Source organism: Podarcis cretensis (genome assembly GCF_951804945.1).
Source record: "Podarcis cretensis genome assembly, chromosome: 7".
NCBI lineage: Eukaryota > Metazoa > Chordata > Lepidosauria > Squamata > Lacertidae > Podarcis > Podarcis cretensis.
The window spans coordinates 7,019,840-7,046,603 of NC_137176.1; the positions used below are offsets into that span (position 1 = coordinate 7,019,840).

Sequence of the window (26,764 nt, forward strand, 5' to 3'; positions counted from 1 at the left end):
TTTACATTCTCTTGAACTGCTCCGTTAACACTGAGTGCACACACACAGGTACATATAACTTTTGTCAAAAATGCAACTGGGAAGTGGGAGGGTCGCAAGCTTTCGCGACATCTGGAAAAATCTGTATTTCCCCGTAGAAAAACAACAGCAGGCTGCTTTGTATGCCAATACTCAGCATCCCGTTAGGTTAGAGACAGAATAAAAAGTCTGGATGAATTATATTTTGAAATTTTCCTTAATGGTGTCTAATGGTACCCTGACATCTTGCTTCCACACACTTCTCTGGGCGGAGCCAATATATTTTTCAGCAGCAGGGTTTATAATCATGTGGGGAAACTCCATGAGTAGAGAAGGCTCCCTGTTTCTGATCTTTATCCTCGAACGCATGGAGGTCACTAAATTACGTGCTGATGGCAGCATACCTCTGCTTCTCTTGTGTTTCCTTACACGTGAGAAGTCTACGGCTGAATGAGGCAGAAAGATAATTTCTGTCATGGATAAACTGTGTGTCTCCCGCAAGGCATTACAATGTGATTTGTAGCAGGAGTTCCTTTCAACTCTACAATTCTAAGATTCTCTGATTCTATACCACTCTTCATCTGGGGATTATTTATGTCATAAAGGGCATGTTTCATGTTTGGATTTGATATCCCGCTTTATCACTACCCTAAGGAGTCTCAAAGTGGCTAACAATCTCCTTTCTCTTCCTCCCCCACAACAAACACTCTGTGAGGTGAGTGGGGCTGAGAGACTTCAAAGAAGTGTGACTGGCCCAAGGTCACCCAGCAGCTGCATGTGGAGGAGCGGAGACGCGAACCCGGTTCACCAGATTACGAGACTACCACTCTTAACTACTACACCACACTGGCTCTCCAAATGTTGCCAAATCTCAGGTGCCAAGATTCTACTTCCGGCCCTGCAGACAACCCAGCAAAGCCATGGTACAAATCCTTATCTCATGGTAAGCTGGTTGTCTGTATTTGCGTGTTCAGACCTTTAAACCTCCCCCGTAAATAAATTCAGACAAGACTCAAATTTTGGTTTGGTTTTTGGCAGAATTTAGGCCACAACTTTATTGATTACAGCAAGTGAGTGGTTGCATAGGCTGTGGTTCGACTAGCTCCCTGCACCGTTGCAGGTAGCGCTGACCCAGGGCACCAGCATAGGTGAGCCTAGGGTGAACACCTGGATAAGCGGAAAGCCGGGAACAGGCTATCTCCACCACCCAAATGTCCCCCTGGACTCAGGCACGGGCACAACCCCTTCTCAGGGGTTGACCAAACCATCGAGTCCCTGGATTCCTTTAATGGAATACCCTTCACATAGGGATGGTGAGAGTGTTCTCCCACTCCTATCACATGAACCAGAGCCTATCCGCAACCTTAGAAGTTGTGACGATTTGCTATGTGGCAAGTGAAACCCAAATGGCACCAGCCAATCAGCCAAGTGGGGAAAGTTCCTGCTGTGCCCCTGTCCCAACAACAGACAACACATGATGGCATAACAAAGTCAAGCACACAGCCCTAAAAGTAGGGAGAGGTGGGCGTGTGTTCCGAAGCACGCACTGAAAGAGGAAGCTCTGGGTCACGTGCATGGGTATATATAGGTCCCTTGATCTGTTTAGCTTGCGTCCCATTAGCCTGATTAAACCCAGCATCAAGGGACCTACCAATTGGGTGTTGTGGCTATTCAATCGAACCCACCCACAACACAGGGTTTGGTTACCAGGTCTCACCGTAACACATGCCCTCTTTAAGGGACGGCCTGATTAGGCAGGCAGCTAGGTCCAGAAACATACTCCTAGAAATATAGTATGAGTGGATCTGGATAAACAATATGAGCAAACAAAGAAATGTTGAGAAATCCAAGTCAAGGGTTATAGGGAAGCCTTTTGTAGAGGTAGGTGGCAGAGCCATGCCTATTAGACCCTTCTAAAATGGTGGCTAACAGGACCATGCCCAATACTGTTCCTCTGCCAGTAAAATGAGTCATCTGTCACAGAGCAAAACAAAATGGATTCACTATGACCTAGTGGCCATGTGAAGATTCTCGGCTCCTTCAAAAAGCACCTCGTGTGGAACGTTGTTAAACGGAACATGCAATAGGTAGATTCACACTTCCAAGATCTCGGTTAGATTTCCTGGTTCTCAGCATGACAAAATAAAATTTATTTCAGACCATCTCCTACCTCTTTATGGCCTCCCACACTTTGAGACCATCATCCCGATAAAAGTAGTATGGAATCTCCTCCGTGCTTTCCATGCCTCTTGCCTTGATTTCTTCAGGGAAGCACAGGGAACTGTAGGTGAGATGTTTCATTGCTCGCTGGAGTATCTGCGCAAGCCCTCCTCCTCCGGTGGCATTGGCCTTTGGCACCCAAAACAAGTGGCAGAGAGAATTAAGGAATAGAGGCTCCATAGAAGAGGGGCCAACTTGAATAAAACATGTGGGGACAGGTAAGTGATCACATGATATGGCACACACACACCATTTGAATGAAAATACCCATCAACTTTGGGAGGGGGCAGCCCCCTCAAATCTTTTATTGGGGGGGCAAAAGGACCTTGGCCCCCAAGAGTTGGCTCATGTGTTCCATAGCCTTAAATATGAGTGCTCTTAACAATGGGGAGGATCTTGCTGTAAAAGGGGATTTGGAAATGAGGGCCTGGGCCACACTGGAGTGACGTTTTGACCCCTGCATCACGCAGCCGTGACATAGTGCACATGGATCCACATGGAGTGGGATTAGTGCCGTTGTAAACCTCCTTGACGGACACAAATGCCCAACGCATGCCTGTTGACCACTTCCAAGTCCGCCAAAGAATGCATACAACCTTGTCAGGCCAAGCAAGAAATAAGGACGTGTGCTTTCCTTTACATAGTCATTGTGTAAAAATTGTATTTATTGTTCCCTTTACAGAATAAGAAACCTGCCAGCTAAGTGGATGGTAAACATAATATGAAAGACACTGGAATAGGTTATATCCAATGCTAGACCTACTCAGAGTAGACCCACTTAAATTAATGAACCTAAGTCAGTCATGCTAGTCCTAAATAGAACCAGCATAAAATCTCACTCTACAGATTAACTGCTTAACTGCAAATCAGTATTTGTAATGGTATATGTTTGCTTGTTTTAAAGAAGCCAAGTGTTACAATAACTGGAGACTGGAAAGTATGCAATTAGCTTGACTCCAAATAAAATTACTTTGGGGAGATTTTCCTTCATGTAAAAGGCATGGCTGTTTGAGACAGATTTGAAAACAAGGGATCAGCAACCTCAAAAATAAGGGATCAGCAGCCTCACCTGTCCCGGGGAGAGTCTACGGGATATCTAACAATCCGGGATAGCAGTGGGAAGCAGCAGGAAATGGCGCTGGAATAAGGGAATTTCCCGCAAAAAAAAGGGAAGGTTGACAGCTATGGTTAGAGGGCTTGTGAAGGGGATTTTCTTAGGTCAGACCCTGTGGGTTTTTCTCTTTGGTGCACTGGCTTGGGTTTACTTGATTATTTTACAGTCTGCTCTAGCTTTGTAATTCCAAGCCTCTATTTTGACTTCTGTGTTTTCTCTTCTGCCAGCATTGTGTCAGCTGCATGTTGTCTGGCCTTGCTATTTGGCCTTGCTATTTTAGCTGCTCATATCTGCTTCAACATGGGCACCTCTTTACTGATAAGAAGCCCCTTTACAACTTGTACTGTATTTCAGAGTAAAATTCACGGAATATAGTAGAGCTTACTTTTGAATAAAATACTGATCTTACAGGAGAAAGGAAGGGGTGAGATGGCTAAAAATAGCTTTATCTTATCTCATTAGACATGATAAAGCTATTCTTAGCCATCTCATCTCTTGCTTTTTCCTGTAAAACCAATTGCAGTTGTTAACAGTCAACAGGTTTACCACACCTATCAGTCAATCACCCATTCCCACAACCCTCTTACTATATATAATGGTCTGGTGACTTCTGTTTCAGTGTATCTGCATGTACACGAAAGCTCATACCAAGAACAAACTTAGTTGGTCTCTAAGGTGCTACTGGAAGGATTTTTTTTAATTTTTTAATTTAATTTTATGGAGAAAAGTCATTGAAAGAACTATATGAAAGACACTTCCTTGAGGTACAAACTTATGAAATCAAGGCTCTCTCACCTTGTCAAAAAGGCCATATTCACAGATAAGCTGTTCTCGGGCTTTAGTGTTGATGGCTATTGTAAACCGCACATGGGATACCAGGAGCTGTAAACCACAAGAGAAAGTAGATAAGAACATAGCTGTCAACTTACAGATTTGAAAATAAGGGACCAGCAGCCTCGAAAATAAGGGATCAGCAGCCAAAATAAGGGATTTTCCAGGTACAGTTATGTTCAACTTCTGAGCCCCTCTGAGCCAAAGGCAGAAAGCCCAGCCAGCAGCCAAATGAAGCCTCATCAATAAGGGACAGCAGCGGGACATGGCGCTGGGATAAGGGACTGTCCCGCCAAATAAGGGACACTTGACAGCTATGGATAAGAATGAAATATTCATTCAGTGTTAACAATGGAATATGATGGGTTCCCAAAACAACTTGCTTTCAAATAAGGAACTACAGCTTTAATATAAATTATGTGTATGAACTGCAGACAGTTTCAAAGCATAGTCCTTTACAATTTGATAGATGCTGCTAGATATCAGATCTGCAGTATGAGAAACATGCACTTTATACTGCCAAAAGGCGTTCAACATGTAGGTAGTATTCAAACACGTTGGACTGCACTGCACCAGAATTGAAGGTTAAATAGGGTTCTCCAGCAAAATAATGCAAAGATATTGATTTGTCAATTTGGGCAGTTTAGAAAAGGCTTACAGATGCACATAATTCAGACCAACTATACATAGTGTTGTTGTCCAAGGGCACCTCAGGGCGCACCCTTTAAGGTATGAACCATTAATCCATCTTCATCCTGCGCGTTACTTCCAGCTTCAGACACAAATCATCGTAGACAATTTGCCACTTGAAGACACTATTTGTGTGCTTTATTTATCTAATACTGGTCAAATTAAAATGGCTCAAAGAAAATTAAAATGGCCACTGCACTTAAGAAGACTGTTTAACTGTGTTATCTTAGCTTTTTCTTAGTTGAATATTTTAAAAATGAGCCATTTTACAATTCAGAAGAGGTAATTTTTTCTTGGGACGCAGGTGGCGCTGTGGGTTAAAGCCTCAGCGCCTAGGACTTGCCGATCGAAAGGTCGGCGGTTCGAATCCCTGCGGCGGGGTGCGCTCCCGCTGCTCGGTCCCAGCGCCTGCCAACCTAGCAGTTCGAAAGCACCCCCGGGTGCAAGTAGATAAATAGGGACCGCTTACCAGCGGGAAGGTAAACGGCGTTTCCGTGTGCGGCTCTGGCTCGCCAGATGCAGCTTTGTCACGCTGGCCACGTGACCCGGAAGTGTCTCCGGACAGCGCTGGCCCCTGGCCTCTTAAGTGAGATGGGCGCACAACCCCAGAGTCTGTCAAGACTGGCCCGTACGGGCAGGGGTACCTTTACCTTTACCTTTTAATTTTTTCTTGCCACATTTCATAGAGCTGGGACAAATTATCTTGAATATATATATATATATATATATATATATATATATATATAAAACATGTTCCAGTCTTATAATGATAGAATGCTGTTTGCCTTATCTGCCTTAAATATACCAGGGGCTCTCTCGTCTGTACAATACCAAGTATTACTTTTATTAACAATACATTTAACAGAAAACTGTGCAGATCTTGCAGAAACAAAACAATTATGTCTGATATGCACACCTTGCTAGCACCCAATTAACTCACCTTAAAGAGAGGATGGACGGAAGGCAGTTGCCGGAACATGGCTACTCCAAACACTTCAGAAATTAAGTGAGTCCGAAGGAGGTGAGTAACAGTCTGATGGATGTGGAAATCAGAAGAACGTACCCAAATTTTGGCCAGTAACCAGTCATACTTTGCATCTGATGGCAGGAAAATAGGATTCCCTGGCTCAGGAGCTTGTTTTATCTGGAAAGTGTAACAAAATAGTTAACAATTCTTTCAATAATGAAAGATTATTATTTTAGTGGGTAAAGCATAGATTACCTGGATTGCAATAGGGACAATCTTCTTCTCTAAATTCTTATATAATAAGCAGACTGGAGCAGACAGATATTGCACAGTGCAGGGGTCAGTCTTATTGCCTTCAACACCATCCAGAAGTTCATAATCCACTATGAAAATATTCCCTTGCTGTAGGAAAAATGAAAGAAAACACGCACACTTATTTACTTTGATTAATGGGTTATTCCATGAAAATGCCAACCTACAGACTCAGCTTTCATTTTTGGACACCGCTAACATGTTCTATATCATTCTAAATATAATTTTCAAGAGTTTCATATGGCAACATTATTTTGAAATTGGAGTAAACAACCAGAAGTGTGACATACAAGATGAGTCAGAATTTCTCTATTCCCACCCCACCCCCAAGTTCAGTTAAAATTCTCTATTCTCCAAGAAACTAGAGAATAGGTTATTGATAGCTTTACTTTCTCATTTGGTGAAATGACAAGAAATTTTATGTTAGGAACAAAATTAAATGAGCTTAAAGGCAGTATGATGTATGCTCTTGAGCATGTTACATTAGTCACAAAAATACAAACTCTCCCCACAACAAATGAAAAGGAACATCTATGTTTTAGCTACATCCTCGTCTTGTGAGGTTCTTAGCATTAAGGAAATGTGGTGAGATATTAACTGAAGTATGTTTTACATAACATCACAATGTTGCAACTTATGTAGCATAAATGTGTTGTCATGTGTGTCCTTTAAGCCTCTTTTTAGGAGCTTCAGATTTTTGTCCTTGAGAATGAACTAAATTCTTAGGGCAGCAATCCTATGTCCAAGAAACTGGCTTAAAGCAAACAGGTTAAGCCAGAGTAAAGTTACACCGGATCCAAAAACTGTTCAGGAGCAGGACAGTTGCTGTTGTTCTCCCGAAGCAAGGCAGAAGCAAAACAAGCCTTTAAAAGAGCGTTCTACACTGGGTTGCTGGGACATGGGTGGCGCTGTGGGTTAAACCACAGAGCCTAGGGCTTGTCGATCAGAAGGTCGGTGGTTCAAATCCCTGCAACGGGGTGAGCTCCCGTTACTCGGTCCCTGCTCCTGCCAACCTAGCAGTTTGAAAGCACGAAGTGCAAGTAGATAAATAGGTACTGCTCTGGTGGGAAGGTAAACAGCATTTCCGTGTGCTGCTCTGGTTCGCCAGAAGCGGCTTAGTCATGCTGGCCACATGACTTGGAAGTTGTATGCCGGCTCCCTCGGCCAATAAAACGAGATGAGCGCTGCAACCCCAGAGTCGGTCATGACTAGACCTAATGGTACCTTTACACTGGGTTGCTAGGTCATACGGCTGAGGTGGACAGGGTTGAGATCCAGCCTGAAGGACATCCCTTTTGGGGGATTAACACTGGCCTTGTTGACGTCCCAGAAGCCAAGACCGGCTGAGCCTCAGTGGAACCAGGATGAGCAAATTATCTTTGGCTGAGCCAGCGTCAGGGACTTAATGGAGACCCACTGTATCCTAAGCTTTTGATTCCTGCAGATCTTGCCTCCAAAGCCTGTTAGATGTCTCAGACCAGGCATGCATCTCACAGAGTTTTACAAAAAGAAACAGGTGTCTGCCCTCAAGAAGCTTCCTGTCTTAAAGGCAAGTCAGACAATGGGGGTGGGCAGATGTTATTGCTTTAAAAGAAATATAATATAACAATGTGTTAATAGGGTTAGTAATCTTTTTATTTATGTGATCATCAGAGGAAGGATAACTCACAGGACCATCATTCCCATGGAGGCAAGGAAGAGGTGTTATAATTTCATCAAAGTGTTCAGCATTAAAAAGTGCACCCCATAGTACTGTATAGTAGGCATTCCCTATCATGACCTGAATGTTGCCTTCAAATTACGTACTTTACATACAAACTGATTCACTGAATTTCAACTCAGTGCTCAAACTGCAAATCTTCTGTTTGGATAACAAAGCACTCCTTTCCCAAAGAATGCAGTCTGTTTCTATACATTTCCTGAAAAGCTTTTAAACTGACGAGTGCTATAACACTGAAATAAATCTATTCTATGTTTATACCTTTATTTCCTCTTCCAGAGTCAGATTTCTCTCCAAACTGCATTCTACCATTTCCGTAGTCACAGGAAATTTCTTTGGTAACTCTGTGCATTTTTGGATCAATACAGGATTGCACCCATTCAGGAACTGGTATCCAAACATAAAATCTTCTTGCCAATGCTGCATCACATACTCTAACAGGAGAAAAAAGACCAAAATAAAATAAAATAAAAAACCAAACAGAGAAAAGGAAGGCAGAGCCTGAAATTGAGGCTCAGGGTAAATTTATTTAACAACATGATATGCCCAGAGCACATGCAGTCTTCATTAGAGGCGCTGGGAGAGACTGAGATTACTGGATATTAAAATATTGTTACATAAAAAGCATACATACACATAATGGGCTCCTTTGCTAAATTGTTCTACATATATAGCCCTGTCTAGTTGCTGATGGAGCCACATAGAACAGAAAGTCAAACTATTGAGCTTGCCAAATTCCGGTGAGCAGGAATGGCATGGCAGATGGACTGAGGTCCATTTAGTGCTGTGAGAATGGGGATGTTTGTCAAGGGCAGGGGTCAGCAAACTTTTTCAGCAGGGGGCCGGTCCACTGTCCCTCAGACCTTGTGGGGGGCCAGACTATTTTTTTTTGGGGGGGAATGAAAAAATTCCTATGCCCCACAAATAACCCAGAGATGCATTTTAAATAAAAGGACACATTCTACTCATGTAAAAACACACTGATTCCGTCCGCGGGCCGGATTTAGAAGGCGATTGGGCCATACCCAGGCCCCGGGCCTTAGTTTGCCTACCTATGGTCAAGGGCAGGCATAGGCAAAATGGGCCCTCCAGATGTTTTGGGACTACAGCTCCCATCATCCCTAGCTCACAGAACCAGTGTTCAGGGATGGTGGGAATTGTAGTCCCAAAACATCTGGAGGGGTGAGTTTGCCTATGCCTGGTGAAAGGAGTGGATACTGGGTGGTGATTAAGTGGGGATGATGCAGAGGCTATGGGGCAGTTGAAGGCCTCTAAGACACCCTTTAAAAGCTTTTTGAAATTGACTACCATATTTTTCGCTCCATAAGACACACCTGACCATAAGATGCACCTAGTTTTTAGAGGGGGAAAGCAAGAAAAAAATATTCTGTGCAGAGCATGTAAGCGGCTCTCGCTTTTCTTGCTTTAAACCCTTCCGTCCCTCCTCCCCCTTCGCTGAGCAGCCAGCAGAGCAAGCTGCGCAGCTCTCGCTGAAGCCAGCAGAGCAAGAGCGATAGCTGCACAGCGCCTCTTGTTCTGTTAGCTTCCCAGCAAAGTGGGATGAGGGACAAAAGGGAGCCCTTACAAGGGAGCGCTGAGCAGAGCCTGGTAGTGGCTCTTGCTGGCTTTTCCAGGAGGTGTGGGAAAGGAGAGAGGGCAGCCAGTCCCTTCCCCCACCTCCTGGAAAAGCCAGCAAGAGCTGCATGCTCTTTAAAGGGAGCGCTGAGCAGAGCCTGTATGCATCCCAGATGTGAATGCAGGCAGGAGGCTCTGCTCAGGAGCCTCCCGCCTGCATTCGCTCCATAAGACGCACACACATTTCCCCTTACATTTTAGGAGGGGAAAAGTGCGTCTTATGGAGCGAAAAATACGGTAGTTGAGAAGTGGTCTTATGCAGAGCTGAAAGTAAGGATGGGGGAGAAATTCGATTAGGGACAGCTGACCCTACCTAATTTGCATTTTGCAAAACAATAGGAGAGTCAACATGTAGTCTTCCTTCAGAAAATCACATGTCTCGGAATATTGCAGTCCAGATCTCCAACCAAGTACCGTATTTTTCGCCCCATAGGACGCACTTTTTCCCCTGCAAAAATGAAGGGGAAATGTGTGTGCGTCTTATGGGGCGAATGCAGGCTTTCGCTGAAGCCTGGAGAGCGAGAGGCATCGGTGCGCACCGACCCCTCTCGCTCTCCAGGCTTCAGGAAGCTATCCGCAAGCCTTGCGAGCCCGGAGGGAGTTCCCGCGGGCTCGCGAGGCTTGGGGCGGCAGCCTGCATCCTGAAGCACGGGGTGCCCTCCGGAGGACGCCCCGTGCTTTGGGAAGGTGTCCAAAAGCCTCCCGCCGGGCGCGCAAGGCTTGGGGCGGCAGCCAGCATCCTGAAGCACGGGGTGCCCTCCGGAGGACGCCCCGTGCTTCGGGAAGGTGTCCGCAAGCCTCCCGCGCCCGGCGGGAGGTCCCGCCAGGCTCGCAATCCTTGCAGGCAGCAGCCTGTTTTGGGGGCTGTGGTCGGGGGAAGCTCGGGCTTCCCCCACGCCAGCCTGGGGGGGGGGAAATAATTTTTTTTTCTTTATTCCCCCCCAAAAAAAGACTAGGTGCGTCTTATGGGGCGGTGCGTCCTATGGGGCAAAAAATACGGTAATGTGTACAAGAATGTAAATTCAAGTGTTCAGAACTAAGTTCAAGGTTGCAAAGATGAAAAAGTAAGAGAAATTGACATTGGCAGTTTCACCCCTGGCTAAGACTTGGATGGAGGACTATCCTTCCACTTTCAATTTGCTCTTGACAACCTTAAGTCAGGCCTGCTCTGTTCTTAAATCAAGATAAGGGCAAGTTACCCCACAGTTTTAAGCTGCAATTTGCACTCTGGTTTTGAAAACTGCACGAAAAACTGAAGCTTTCAGCAAATACTTCCTTTTTTTGCTCGGTTTGCTGCTCTTTCCTCCCCTCAAAACTAAAAGTTACACTGACTTTGAGGTGAATGCTAAGTAGATTCTAACTCGACTTTCCCCACTAGCTAGGTCTCTACTGTGCAAAACTATTCTCTTTTAAATAATTTTTATTAACAGGACAATCACATCACATTATTCAAATCACATTAGTTCCAAATTATACAGCCAAATTTTAAATTTTGTTGAGGGTACCCATACATCAAGCTCCGCACGAGTCCAAAATTCCGGATAACTCCAGGCATTACTTATTTTACTGCTTTAATTAGACAGTTCTATCCAGTTCGGTCCGGATAGTCCTTTACTACTTTCTTTCTCATCTTGTTGTTATCATATATTCCTTTCTTTGTGATCTCTGATGATTCTCACAAGCAGACTGAAAACTGGCGTCTCTGTGTGGGTTTTGTACTCTTCAAAAACCATATCGCTCAGGGACAGCCTCTGTTCAACGCTTCCATAAACAAAGTTAATCTTCGGTCTGCCCTTTATTTTTTCTCAGGCTAGCCAAATAAATCAAATAAATCAGGGGGCTCTGTCAGGTCAAACTTGCATTCCAACACTCCTTCTCTTTCAAACGATCCTGATTCTCGTCCCCCCTGTCCTTCTTTCTCCGCCAAGCCTGTCTTGGCGAGACGCCATTTTTTAACTGCGTCATAAAAAATTTCCTCTTTCTCACCGTTCACCAGTCTTCTCTCCTGTTGTAATCCATCCCCACACAGTTCTTAAAATCCTGCTTATGATTAATAAAAACGCGACAATCTTATTTCTTTCTGGGGTGAGGGATTATTAATATCACATCGTGCAAATAAAAAAAGAGTTTTTTCCTCCACCCCCCCTTTGTTCCAAACATACAGTCTCCTAGTGGTGATTCATCAGAAGATTTACTTATCCATCCGTCACTCCCGGTCACAGAGATCCATTAATCAGCAGCCTTATCTGTCGAGCTTTACTTGATGTATGTGCTTCAGCTTCATTTCCAATCGTATGTTTCCAATTATAATTCCGAGCTGAAGCAACCAGCACGCGCTAATTGGAATCGGCGTCAGGAAGAGCTGACTTCACTGAGGGCTCGTGCCAAGTGTTCAGCACCCCCATCTCTCGGATCAGGGGGTGCATTGTGAACATCGCTGGCAAGACAGGGCCCCACACATCCTGGGGGGGGGGAGGGAAGGCTGCATACTTCCCATAGCAGCCCCTTAATTACCTCGTACGGGTCAGAGAGATGTTATTGTCAGCCATCTTCCAACGCGCCACCTGGTGGCCCCCACTGTGCAAAACTATTAGGGGCGGGTGGCCTGTTTTATACCTCTTTTCCAAAAGCTTATTGGTTTACTGTGGCCTCTCAAGGCTTCCCTGCTATGGTGAAAATGAAAACTCAGTTTCTACAGGCCATGATTTGGCTCCTGAGACACACGTTTACAGAGTTTACCTCGTAACACACATTGCCTTTAGTGTGTCATTATTACAGTACAGCATAAGCTGATGCTGTAATTAAATTAATAAATTTACATGACTTACCTTTAGTTTCTTGAGTGCCCTTCGAATTGTGCAACCGCCGGGTACATAAATTCCAATATTTATTGGCCTAACACATATCCCAAAGGTTTTTAGCTGGAAAATTACTAAATTACTAAATGACCAAAACTAAAATTTTGGTCAGCAACATAAAAATTAATTCATCTTGTGATGCTAGTGTCAACAACTGCAATCGATCTTACCAGAAATTGTATTGCTTATTCTGACAAAGATCTTCTCAAAATCTGCAAAGTCACTCCAAGAAGATTGGAACATGTGCATGAAACGATTGACATAGAGATTTTCCATCCTAAAAAAAACAAAAATTCTGTGAGGCCATTGGCTGTAATCTTTTTTGTTTCATTTCTTTCCTTGTACATTTCACTTTCCCCATAACTTCTTTACCTCTGTATGAAATGTTCAGAAATGAAGGACGTAGATTAAATGAAGGGGAATAAATCTAGGAACTAAATCTCACAAGCGAAATGGTACCAGTGTTTTAAAACTTATTGGACATTGGCACCACTTCTAAATCATCTTATGTTACCTTCCAAAGAACTGCAACAAAATTTCTCAGGAGACATTTTACTGAGTATATATCTAAGATTTTTCTTTTTCTAATCCTCCTAGAAAAACAAGGTTGAGTTGCAATTTTTTTTTGCTGAACATTATCCACCATTTTTAATGGTAGCTGCTATTTCTCCATCACGATTCTCTGGAACGCCAAGTCCAAGGCATCATGGAGGATTAAAAAAAGGCAAATACCGTCTATGACCGTATTAAACTAATTGGACTAGATGCAAACACAGCTGGCACTGCAGCAGCAGCAGCAGCAGCAACAAACCTTAGGAAAAACTGTATTAATAGCACTGCCAGTGCTGTGAGCCCCACCACCGAGAAACTGTTGGAGAACTGCTACTCCCCTTGGAGAAATTTGGTGAATCGGCCACCAATTTCTCTGCCCATTAACAAAGTGGAGAACTTTAAGGAGTCATTTCCACACAACTCTACTTCCAGTTCACCCTTGCATGTAGTCCTGCGCATGCAACTTACAGCTAAGTGAAAAGATTTGTGGATTGGGATCCAAACTCAACAATGCCATTATAAAGAAGTGAGCAAGACATCTTTGAAAAAAATTATGTGGTTTTTAAAATGCTTTTAAATAAATAAATACAGCAATAATTGAGACAGTAGTTGGACAGACAGGCAAAGCCTCCATACAAAAGATATATATATTTTTAAAGCAACTGAGACTATATTAGAACTGGCTAATTTTACAAATTTCGCTAGACTGTGAGAAGACAGGGGCTGGGTAGATAAAATTAGAATACAGTGGTGCCCCGCAAGACGAACGCCTCGCAAGACGGAAAACCCGCTAGACGAAAGGGTTTTCCGTTTTGGAGGCGCTTCGCAAAACAAATTTCCCTATGGGCTTGTGAGTTCCTGCGGGTTTTTCCCCCTCCCCCCCTTTCCTAAGCCGCTAAGCCGCTTAACAGCTGATCTGCTAAAAGCCGCTAAACCGCTAATAGCGCTAATCCGCTAAGCTGTCAATGGGCTTGCTTCGCAAGATGAAAAAACCGCTATACGAAGAGCCTCACGGAACGGATTAATTTCGTCTTGCGAGGCACCACTGTATGTTGATAGTGTTAGTATCATTTTATTAATTATTTGGGTTGTACTGTAAAGGTAACATTTATGAAGTATAGTCATAAGTATTATGTTTGTTACCATTGTTCTGATTACTGAAATTTTATGTTCAAAATGGAATCATGTGCTGTTTCGCATCGTCATTTAAAGTGTTATATGATTAAAATACATGTTAAATTGTACTTTAATCAATTTTGTCCTTTCCCCCAATATCCCAGACCAATCCAGAATATCGCTACCAAATAATGAGAGCCACCATAATACTCACGCTTTAGTATAATTCAAAACAAAGTCGACGCCTTTCTCGCTGTCAAACTGGATGTTTCGAGGCAATTCCTTGTGAGATTTGGCATCTATGTTCAGGGGAAAGCCTGGGTGCCATTCTGCCCACCTGGTTAGAAATGAAAATAACTCAAAAGGCAGCTTCTTCATTTGAGGGCAAGCTGGGACAGGAAACACAACCTGGCCACAGTCCCTTCCTCCGTCCAATCCGTTCGGCAGCAAGGACAGTGGCGACTCCCCTCCCATCTGCTACTGCCCACCAAATAGCCAGAAATGATCACACAGCTTTTAGTTGTTTCCTGCATATACCTTAGTCAACAACTGGGGTGGTGGTGGTGGTTATGAACTGGGCAAGCTATCTTTGGGTGTGAAATAGTGCCTCTGGGTACCTGAACATGCCTAGATGTGTCTTTTGCTACCAAACCCTGCCATAATTTGTAGTCCCTGCATATATGTAATACGCAAAAGGCTTTTTTTCATTGCACTCTATTCTCTGGTTTAAAAAGAAGAAGATGTATGAATGCCCCCCTTTCCGGCTTTGCAACTAATCAACGTTTCTTGGGTCATGAGTATACCACGTTTTCTTTATCTCACTAGTGCAGAAGATGAAGCTTTACTTTGACCTAGATCAGAAAACTGATGTAATTGAAACTCATACGAATTTGATTCATTTTTAATCAGAGAATTTCTCCCCCATTACTGCAAGAGTCCAGCGTTTGCGGAAAAATTCCAGACAACCTATGTGTTGATAAATTGCTGTATTATTGCTGGGATTGGACTTCACAGCCGACTAGTAGAAACTAACACTTGCCTAACGAACTCAGCATATATGCAACATGCGGAATGCCCTTGTACTTTACGTAGCAGTTCCATTGTTTTAAAATGGGAGCCAGAAGTGATGGCTGTGTGTGGCTCTAAGTCTCTATGAAATATACAAGCATTGTCCAAGCATAGTCTGAGAGACGTTTGAGAGCCACAGCCTGTAGATATTGGTGTACTATTATATAGTAAAATTAAAGCTAGGTCTTCTTGATCACAACTTCAGGGTACTATAGAAAAATTATAGCGCTAAATAGGAAGTTTTAGGAAACTGACCGATACATCTTCTGACGATCCTCCAGCTCTTTGCGTCTGTGATGCTTAAGGACTTGAGTCTTGTCATCCGCAGAAAGCTTGGCTGTGGAAGGTGATGAAAAGATATGCAGACTGAAAAATGCACCAACAGCTTTGTACAAAGGGCAAGCACAGTTCTCTCCTTCGTACTAATAAGCTAAAGGCCAAGAATGCAGCTGATTATTTGCCAGTCATTACGAACTTCAAGCTGTCTCATCTTTGCAGTTTGCCATGTGCACCTTCCTCTCTGCCTATTCTTCCTCTATATGTTCCTTCCTGTCTCAAACTCTTAATCTTCTGGGCTGGGGTGGGCAAGTTTTTTCAGCCAATGGTCACATTTCTTTGGGCTTCATTTGTCAAGGGCCATCCCCGATGATGAGTGGAGACAGCTGAAGGAGGAAACAGATCACCCTTCTGGAAGTCCAGTTGGTTTGTCCAATTATTTCTCCATACGTGTTGGCAAGGGTTTTTGCTTTGCTTATTGTCTTGATTTACTGTTTGTGTTTCAGATATCAGTGTCAACAGGATGTGGCCACACCATCCCAATAATGACTTCTGGAACAGGGTGGAAGATTTAGATATCAGGCCTGGCAGCACTCAGCCACTAAGGGTCTGAAGTATATAAATTTGAGCTTTGATGTAAGCCCTGACTGGTTGGGTGTTGTGTGCTAGCCAGTTGGCTCTGTTGTTGGTTCCTGGAGCTCTAGGCGACCAAATGGAGATAAGTTTCTTATTTTGCTTATGTTATGTTATTCTGCTTAAAGTCCATATCACTGTAGTGGTGCATTCTCAAATACTGTTTTGTTAATTTGCAATCGCTAAAGAATAAATAATATTATTCTACTTGTGGCCGACAGAAATGTAATACAGCAGATATAAACTATTTTCCATAATTGCTTGCATGTGATCTGGTGGACTATCATAGCAAAGGAGCTACTTAGCAACTTTTCTAGACTGAACAGAACAATCTGATATACATATTGAAGGTGATGAGTCGTATCTCTTGTCTGGATACCTTGGAGTAATACAACAAATATGTAAAGTTAGGAACTAAGTAAAGAGGTTCTCTGGCTTTGCCTAGTGCTCTTAGTCAAAGACACTGCAAAGCACTCACCTCGTCCGTCTCGGAGTACCACCTCTTTGTCATCTGTAATCCATCTGTAACAAGGAAACTCTAAGTAGTCACCCATGGGTGTTTTCACGGTGACATATTTCAAGTACCAGTCATCAGGAAACCAGTACTTCCGTTTCTCAATTTTTATCAGCTGGATCTCCCCGAGGTCTTCAGTTACTGTCACATCGTAAGTATCAATCTAGAAGAATGAAATTCAGAGGCTCTGATCTGTTGGAAAACACTGAGTGTCTATGAGTCTAAGGGCAGCCACATCTGAAAGATGTTATTTGATCCTCACTAAACAGCATAACTACGATAGTTAGGGCCGTTCCATGCTATGACGGCTCTTGACATGTCTTTGGTGAGCCCCTGTACCAAGGAGCTCAGTTCACCTGGAACTCTGAACAAGCTGAGGGCTATGTGCCTGTTTTGCTACTACTCTGAGCCACATAGCTCATGTGGCTCCCTCCTGTTGCTGGACTGCCAACTCCAGCCAGCAAAGCCAATGGAAAGGGATGCTGTGAGCTCTAGGCTGACAACATCTGGAGAGCACTATATCGGCTGCCTAGGCCAGTCTTCCTCAACCTCTGCCCTCCAGATGTTTTGAGACTACAATTCCCATCATCCCTGACCATTGGTTCTGCTAGCTAGGAATCATGGGAGTTGTAGGCCAAAAACATCTGGAGGGCCGAGGTTGAGGAAGCCTGGCCTAGGCTTTTAGCAACGAGCGCTGTATCGCTGCAAAATTACAGAGAAAGCTACAGTGGATTAAGCCAAATCTCCATCCATTGCAGCTGTCACACATGTGATTCAACTTACACGTGGGCCACAAAATTAGTGTAAGCTTAATGAGTCCCTGGAACCTCTCCTACATCCAATTCAAACATTGAGGAGTCCAACTGCTGTCAAGGCCGATGTCTTAAGGAAAAACTAAGTGACTGGTGCTGCTTTCCCTTGTGCTCAACATTTTCACCTGATCTGCTCTTGGGTTTCATCTTGCTTTCAAGGAGGGCAAGAGAGCCAGAACTACCACTGATATCAGCAAGGGAGGAGGATAAAAGGTAAAAGGCAAAGGACCCCTGGATTGTTAAGTCCAATCAAATGCGACTATGGAGTGCAGCACTCATCTCACTTTCAGGGCGAGGGAGCTGGCGTTTGTCCACAGACAGCTTTCCGGGTCATGTGGCCAGCAGGACTAAACTGCTTCTGGTGCAATGGGACACCATGACCGAAGCCAGAGCACAGGGAAACACTGTTTACCTTCCCGCCGCAGCGGTACCTCTTTATCTACTTGCACTGGCATGCTTTCGAACAGCTAGGTGGGCAGGAGCTGGGACAGAGCAACAGGAGCTCAGTCCGTCGCACGGATTCGAACCACCAACCTTCCGACCGGCAAGCCCAAGAAGCTCAGTGGTTTAGACTACAGCGCCACCTGCGTCCCATCAAGGGAGGAGTACAGCTCCATCAGGCCCCCTCCTGTAGTAAATTAATAAATTATATGTTTCTGGGGTGAGTGGGGGGGTGTTAAGGGGTAGTACCTCTGGTGGGGGACACATCATGCTCCTTCTGGGTAGTATGCCTACCTTTGGTCACCAGTACTTGAGTTATTTAGAATTTAAGATCTGTTCTGTCCAGCATTGCCATTAAAGTAATCAACCTCCTTTGTCAGAGCTAATGCCAATCAGGAAGCTTATTTCTTATAACTGACCACATCATAGATCTTCATACTATTTCCCTTTTTGGATACTCAGAAGGCTATTCAATTTTTCTCTGCTTCAAGCCTGTTCCATTCCCATGGATGTCTGATGAAGACTTATTCAACTTAGCTAGATCCTTTTCTTTTCCTCTTATCCCCAGCTCCCAGCTTTTTAATCATTTTATTCAGTTTATTTTATTTATTTTAATTTATTCTATTTGTATACCATCCTTCATCTGAAGATCACAAGCTGATTCACAAAAAAGTATTGTGTTAATAATAATAATAATAATAATAATAATAATAATAATAGTTGTTGTTGTTGTTGTTGTTGTTGTTGTTGTATTTGTCCCTATCCATCTTCCTGGGTTGCCGCAGCAACTCTGTAAGGCTTCCCACATATATAAAAACATATTAAAACAGTAAACATTAAAAATCTCCCTATACAGAGCTGCCTTCAGATGCATTCTAAAGGTTGTATTGTTCCAGAATATTCACACATAAAAACAGAGTCACATGAATGTCTCAAAGGCACTTTTAGTGATAATTGCGAAAACACTTTTGGGTACTGCATCCACATGGCAAATGCATTCCTAGACGAAAGCGCCTGCAGACTGGAGAGTTTTATTTATTTATCCCAGAAGATGAACTACTGGCTGCTGCTTAAACCATCAGCCTTAACTGATAGTTCTTCTCTTAACCAAGGCCAGGCCTGCTTCCTTTTGTCTGGTGATTAGCAGATGATAAAGATAATTCTGTGAGGTAAAGCTTTCATGGAAACAAGTAAGGGTGGCCCTCTTACTGTGAAAAATAATGAACATACCGGTAGATATGCAAATACTATGGATCCAAGATGAATCCAGATGGTCAAAAAATATTACCTGAAACTAGGTTTTCCTGCTGAGAACATAAAACACAAAGTGTATATTACTTCTGATATGATGGGGGATAGCTTACAGTTTCATTCCCTGTAAAGCTAAGACAATCGACCTGTGATCGCAGTACTTTGTTTATATGCAAACGGCATTGGATTAATCCCAACAATGGTGCAATTGTTACCCAGTAGCTTCCCAGCATGGTGTGTGGGGGGAGTCACGTAATGCCAAACTATACCAAATTATCTTCACTGTAATGTTATGTTTTGACCTCCCTTAGGAGACTATCATACTCCTGGTATTTCGAAAACACTTAGGTACCAGTTAACTAGGCACTGTGTGTTCTGAAAGGAACTACTCCAACAAAACGTTTTCAATCAAAAAGACTTCAGAAAATGTATTTCTTGAAATGAAGGTGGAATATAGATATAGTGCAAATCTTCTTCATCAAACAATATTTACACATTAGCAAGATAAGTGTGGGTGAAGCCACAATTTACTGATTGTCACAAGCAAATAATATTTCAAATGTTTTCTTAAACTTTTGCCCATAATGATATGTCTGACATGTCCCACAGACACACAGCAATAATGAGTTTCCTAACCTAAAAGCCCAGGAGGCTCTGATGGACTGAATCTGATGTCTGTATAAACATCTCTATATTTATAGATTTTTGACAAGGTGATAAATCAGAATTAACAAAGAAAACATTATATAGCAATGCATTTTATTGTAAATCTCAGGCCTGCTCTCTGAATAATATTTTATTCGGCATCTTTCCTGCCCCGCTGCAAAAGAAGTTTTCTTTTAAGTTTTAAGTTTTTCTTTCAAGTTTCAAAATAAGATAAGTGACCTTTAGGTCATGGTTGAGCTCTTTCCTTTGACATCTGCCATTATTTTTGAGTTAGTGGAACAATGAACTACCTGACATTGTATTGATACCCCAAAATATTCCCTCTCCTGCATTTATGTCAAGCACTGAAAACCTTTGGTCCTTGAGCCATATTAGGCCCACCAGGGATCCTAATATGACCTGTGAGGCTATTTTACCCAAGCCACACACACCTGCCCCACTAGATCATATGTGACATCAGGTGTGCTGCAGGTAAAGATGACAGCTGCACAAATATAGGATAGGGACACCTGGCTTACTAGCAGTACATGTGAAAAGGATCTAAGGGTCTTGGTGGACCATAAGCTTAACATGAGTCCACAGTGTGATGCTGCAGCAAAAAAGCTAGGGATATTCTAGGCTGCATCAACAGAAGTCTAGTGTCCAGATTAAGGGAAGTAATAAAGGTAAAGGGACCCCTGACCATTAGGTCCAGTCGTGACCGACTCTGGGGTTGCGGCACTCTTCTTGCTTTATTGGCCTAGGGAGCCGGCGTACAGCTTCTGGGTCATGTGGCCAGCATGACTAAGCCGCTTCTGGTGAACCAGAGCAGTGCACCAAAAGGCCATTTACCTTCCCGCCGGAGCGGTACCTATTTATCTACTTACACTTTGATGTGCTTTTGAACTGCTAGGTGGGCAGGAGCAGGGACCGAACAACAGGAGCTCACCCCATCACGGGGATTCAAACCGCCGACCTTCTGATCAGCAAGCCCTAGGCTCTGTGGTTTAACCCATGTCCCAAGGGAAGTAATAGTACCACTCTATTCTGCCTTGGTCAGACAACACCTGGAATCCTGTGACCCGTTCTGAGCACCACAGTTGAAGAAGAATATTGACAAGCTGGAACCTGTGCAGACGAGGTCAACCAAGATGATCAAGGGTCTGGAAACCAAGTCTTATGAGGAATGGTTGAGCATCATATTATGTGCATCATATACTCCCCTCACTGTTGCCTTTGGACTGGGGGAAAGTTCTGACACTGGCAGAAATTTGCTTAAGCTAAAAGCAAGTAAAATGGGCAGAGCATAGATTGAAAAAAGAATGACATTGAATCGAGCTAAGTATATTCCATCTTTTAAACATACTATTTTGAGGCACAGGTAACAATAACATAGATAGGTTGTCGTACAAGAATTTTTCAAGCATCAGGAAAGCATAAGGTAAAGGGACCCCTGACCATTAGGTCCAGTCGTGACTGACTCTGGGGTTGCGGCGCTCATCTTGCTTTATTGGCTGAGGGAGCCGGCCTACAGCTTCTGGGTCATGTGGCCAGCATGACTAAGCCGCTTCTGGCAAACCAGAGCAGCACACGGAAACGCCGTTTACCTTCCCGCCGGAGCAGAACCTATTTATCTACTTGCACTTTGACGTGCTTTCGAACTGCTAGGTTGGCAGGAGCTGGGACCGAGCAATGGGAGCTGACCCCGTCACAGGGATTCAAACCACTGACTTTCTGATCGGCAAGTCCTAGGCTCTGTGGTTTAACCCACAGCGCCACCTGCGTCCCTCAGGAAAGCATATGAAGCCACAATAGGAATGAGCAAAAACTTCCAGGACTACAATTAATTTATTTTCCTGTACACTTGAGAAGCAGAAGTAAATGGGATGATTGGTATGAATAAGGAAAGACCTGAGAAAGATAATAGGATTATCACTTTTGCTTTCCCTTCTGAAATTCTTATTTTCACATTAAGAACTTCTGTCTTGCAATAGACTTCCTATGTAGGATGTGATACTATACTGTTTCTAATTTTAATAATATTCCCTTTAGTGCTTAATTCTGGAATGGTTCTGGTTGTAATGATGACAGACCACTTGCCATTCAAAAACATTCAGTAATGCTATCTGGGTTTGTGATTTTTTGGGGGGTGGGGCAAAGAAAAGAAGCCGTGAACAAGCCTCATTGGTCCATGAACTCACCTGCACACCCAAGTGAGTACGTTATTCCTCCAGAAACAATTCTTGCCCTGTGAATATAACACTGTAACTTGGCAGATATATTAGATATTAATGGTCACAGAGTGAGAAATAGATGTCTGGATCTCTTTTTGCTGCAATAAGCAAAAAGTCCTGCAACAACTATTTTTTAAGTTTCAAAACAACTCCCTGGGAAGGATAGTAAACTAAATGAGATGCGGAACTAAGAGATTATGCAACATTATTTGTGAAAGAATCTATAGAGGAAAAAGAACAAAAGCAGACATTAAGAAGCAGAACTAAGTCTGAAGACATGTGACCACTGGATGTACTTCCAGCACGCCTGTTCCAGAGGGGGAGCCATGCTGATCTTTTTTTCTTTTTTTCTTTCTTTTTCTTTCTTTCTTATTGTCTTTTAATGATTTAGTCCTGCATGACCCCACTATTCTGACTTTTCCAAACAAACCACATATATACAGTGGAGTCTAGTACACTCTTGATAACCTTCTACAGTGGTACCTCAGGTTAAGTACTTAATTCGTTCTGGAGGTCCATACTTAACCTGAAACTGTTCTTAACCTGAAGCACCACTTTAGCTAATGGGGCCTCCTGCTGCCGCCGCGCCGCCGGAGCACGATTTCTGTTCTCACCCTGAAGCAAAGTTCTTAACCCGAGGTACTATTTCTGGGTTAGCAGAGTCTGTAACCTGAAGCGTATGTAACCCAAGGTACCACTGTAGTTATGATCAGAATTAGGTTTACAAGTAAATTTCCCTTTCAGACTTTCCATATCTGCTGCTCTTATCGAGTATTTGGCACGCAGCAGCTCATAAGGCTTGTTCTGTTATCGAAAGGACCCACCACAAATTTGAATGACTTCAGAGGAAGCGAGAGCTGTGGTGATGGAAACCAAAGAGTCTATGCAAAAGAGGAAACCAAGGATGACACTGCGGGAAGAAAGAGGCCACCTTGCCGTATGTGTGCACCAAACTGGGTCTTTGACCCAAGTGGAATGAAGTCTCGTTTTGCCCCTGGGGAAAGAAGCTCTTAGGATGGAAGAGGTGTGCAGCATGCCTCCTTTGTGATCAGCAGAAAGGAGATCCTGCTCCTTGTATCCCACCAGGCCAAGAGCATAAAGAGCCCTGCTCACCCAACCACAGACTCTCTTTGCAAAGGTCCCCTCTCCTTAAAACAAACAGCAAGCCCCTTCCTGTCCCCACCCTTCTTGCAACCCTCAGCTGACAGGTGGATCTGTTTCATGAAGTCTCTTTAATGAGAGAAGGTGGCAAGGGAGGGAGGGGAGATGCTGGGGGGGGGGGGGGGAGAAGAGGAGGGAACACGTATCCCTCCCCCTCCCCACCTTTTTCAGTAAATTTTTAAAGTGACAGCAGCCTCCTCTGAGAGAGATCCTAAGAAGATCTCCCAGTCCTAGCCAGGCAGACTCAGTTTCATTCATGTAATCAAGGGGGAGATCTTGGACGGGAGGATTTTATTTTTACTCCCCCACCCTCTTTCTTGGGGAAGGGGGAGAAATACCCCATCAGCCCCTCATTTTGTTTCAGTGTGTTCAGAGATGCTTTCTCTGGAAATGTTTATTTGAGGAGTGTTTTACACAAATCACCAGCTCTTTGGTTTTTTTATTTTTTACCAAAAAAAGCATCGTAGCAATAATGAAATGAGTTGAAGTTCAGTATGTTAATGAGTGGGCTTGTTTGGTTTATTTAGAAAAGCGAAACTGGTTGGTCAAATGGATCGAAGGATGTGATTGATATGTAGTATTATAGTTATATATTCTTCCAGCCACACACCCCAAAAGAGCAGAAGAGAGGTGAAAGAAATTCTACAATTGATGAGGGGGGTTTCATGTCATTTTCCACTTTTATGCAGTCCTCATCAAACAGCTTTCCCTCTCTCACAACCGTTCTCTATGCTTCACAATACTTTTTCTTTTCAATAGGGAGAAATAAATAGCGTGACAGGAATTATTAGCCTTAAAATGTTGAGACTTTGCTAGTAGATTTCTAGTACAGGTTTGTAAAGAGGTCCAAAGTTAAAAATAATAGCTTTCTCCCATGACAAATATTCAAGATGCACTTTGGCTCCTCACGAGACTTTCCTGCATATCACATCAGGACCAGGGCTATTGTAAATATACATTTTGCGGAGGGGAAGAAAAACAGTATGTAAACAGCAACAAGGGGAATACAGGCACCGTTTTTTCTAGAACAAAAGCGCTGATGACCCTGACAAATTTGGTATCATCATCGAACTTGGCTATGTCATTGTGCACCCACCCCTAATCTAGATGGTTTATGAACAAGTTGCAAAGCACATGTCCCAAAGCACATGATCCTCAGGAGCTCCATGCTTTATATCCCTTTTTTGGATGAATTGTCCATTCATTCCTACTCTCTGCCTCCGGTCTCATAACCAGTTACTGATCCGCAAAAGGACCAGCAAAGTGAGAGAAGGATGCTCCTTGCAGAACCAGCCACATTCCCCTGTGTTTCTTTCAGGAGTATGGCAGAATCAATCAGACAAGAGATGGCTGTAAGGCAGAGGTGAGTCCACGGATCCTTATCAGGATGGGCCAAATCTGACAGGTGAGGGGTGTTCACCTGTCAATCACTGGTGTCATTATGATATTGCATGATTGACAGGTAGGTTACCCCTCCTTGACAAAACTATTTTTTCCTCTTTGCCCTCCCTCCTTCTGCTTCCCTTTGATCCCCCCCCCTCCCAGCACTGCTGTGGGAAGAGTGAAAAAGAAGCCTGCATTTTCCATGCTTTCCTTGGCTTCATGCGCCAGTTCCCTGGGCAGAACCAGTGGCATCAGCTGATGGAGGTGGTCAGGGAAGAATGGCCTCATGGGCCCAGTTGGACTTCCTGTTCTCAGGCACGCCTGCCACTGCTTCTGATTGCTCCCCTCTCTCCTTGCTCATTCACATGCTCTCTTTGGGTGGGATGGTAGATAGGATTGGGCCCTGCGACCTCACCCTGAGCGAGCAGGTGGAAGCTGTGGCTTTTCTTCAAAAGAGTCTCTGCTTACGTTCCCTGCCCTTCTCTCCGGGTGGCGCCAGAGGCTGCGCCACCCAGAAAGAGAAGGCAAACAGAGGAAAAGTTCCCTTTAGGAGCCATCTGATTCTGCTCACTTGCACACCTTTTGGACCTTGAGGTTTTTGGGGTCAGCACCCAGCTGCAGTGTCTGAAAAAAGATGGCTGCTATTACCTGTGTGTTGTTAAGAGAAAGAGGGTGCAGCAGGCAGAGGGAGCAGGTCACCCTGCAAAGCAACCCCAAAGTCTCCTTCTCCCCACCACGCCCCTGGATGGCAGGCAAAAGGAGGCTCCGCTCTGGCTCAGCTGCACGCTCAAGGCTCAGCCCGACAGTCAGAGGCAGCTGCGGCTGTCCTTGCAAATATCGTAAAGTTGCCCTCCTTCGTGGGCAAGGAAGCTGAAACTTCCCGGTAACACTCACTGCTGTGGGCAGAGGAGGTTGCATGGCTGTGTGTGGTGGCAGGGAGCAAGGGGCGCAGTCGGAGCAGCCACCCCATGAGCCCAAATCTAGACTTGGACTGAACCCACCCAGGCTGAGCCCCTGGAGAGCTTCTGCCAGCCCCCACTAGACTGAGCCAGAGCGACCACAGCAGTCCTCAACTATGGTTTTTTAAGCTCCCCGCCAGGGTCGTCTTAAGCATATCCGGCGCTGTGGTACAAAGATCCCTCAGGCGACCCCCGTTTCCCAGAGTTGTCGACCTTTTCCCAAGCCTCTTCAGGGATCACTCTCCGCCCTGGAGGCTTGGGAAGGAAGCTGCATGCCTGCTAGCCCTATGGTTGATGGGGCCATAGCTGTCAACCTTCCCTTTTTTTGTGGGAAATTGTGTGGGTGGTGCTGTGGGTTAAACCACTGAGCCTAGGACGTGCTGATCAGAAGGTCGGTGGTTCGAATCCCCGCGAACGGGGTGAGATCCCATTGCTCAGTCCCTGCTCCTGCCAACCTAGCAGTTCAAAAGTATGTCAAAGTGCAAGTAGATAAATAGGTACCACTCTGGCGGAAAGGTAAATGGTGTTTCCGTGCGCTGCTCTGGTTTGCCAGAAGCGGCTTAGTCGTGCTGGCCACATGACTCAGAAAAGTTGTCTGTGGACAAATGCCGGCTCCCTTGGCCAATGAAGCGAGATGAGCGCCGCAACACCAGAGTCGGCCACGACTGGACCTAATGGTCAGGGGTCCTTTTACCCTTATTTCAGCACCGTTTCTGCTGCTTCCCACTACTATCCCAGATTGTTAGATATCCCGTAGACAGTCCCTGGGACAGGTGAGGCTGCTGATCCCTTATTTTAGAGGCTGCTGATCCCTTATTTTCAAATCTGAAAGTTGACAGTTATGGATGGGGCACAGCTGGTGGGCTTGCAGGGAAAAGGGAGGCCGCTGGCAAAGTTGCGCAGATCCCATCTTGAAGAAACCAGAGGCCTTTCTCCTGGGCATGGTTGGCCAATTGGTGCCAAAGAAGGACAGAATTTTTTTTATGTATGCGACAACAGCAGCAAGAATACTCATCGCAAAATATTGGAAGACACAAGATCTACCCACTCTGGAAGAATGGCAGATGAAGATGATGGACTATATGGGATTGGCAGAAATGACCGGCAGAATCCGAGACCAGGGAAAAGAGTCGGCGGAAGAAGATTGGAAGAAGTTTAAAGACTATTTGCAGAAATATTGTAAAATTAATGATTGTTAGAATGATGTTGGACAGAAATTAAGTGGTTTCCAGCTGTAATGCCTTAAGAGACATGGAAAATAAGGTTCTGAAATAAGCAAAAACTAATGGTGAGGATTTGCTGAATTAATAATTTGAATTGGAATATAAGAAAGGGAGGTATGAGGAGGTCCAGA

The 26,764-nt window shown here is 44.1% G+C and overlaps 1 protein-coding gene across 1 annotated transcript in view; it reads right to left on the reverse strand.

Annotated features, from left to right (window-relative positions):
- The window catches only part of ALOX5 (arachidonate 5-lipoxygenase), a 39,835-nt gene that overhangs the window by 12,270 nt on the left and 801 nt on the right, over positions 1-26,764 (reverse strand). Inside the window, exons 2-10 of the mRNA XM_079983572.1 lie at positions 16,489-16,687; positions 15,357-15,438; positions 14,248-14,370; positions 12,536-12,642; positions 8,134-8,306; positions 6,096-6,242; positions 5,814-6,017; positions 4,148-4,234; positions 2,189-2,367 (exon numbers count right to left, since the gene is read on the reverse strand). Coding sequence (XP_079839698.1) covers positions 2,189-2,367; positions 4,148-4,234; positions 5,814-6,017; positions 6,096-6,242; positions 8,134-8,306; positions 12,536-12,642; positions 14,248-14,370; positions 15,357-15,438; positions 16,489-16,687 — 1,301 coding nt within the window. The remainder of the gene's footprint in view (positions 1-2,188; positions 2,368-4,147; positions 4,235-5,813; positions 6,018-6,095; positions 6,243-8,133; positions 8,307-12,535; positions 12,643-14,247; positions 14,371-15,356; positions 15,439-16,488; positions 16,688-26,764) is intronic.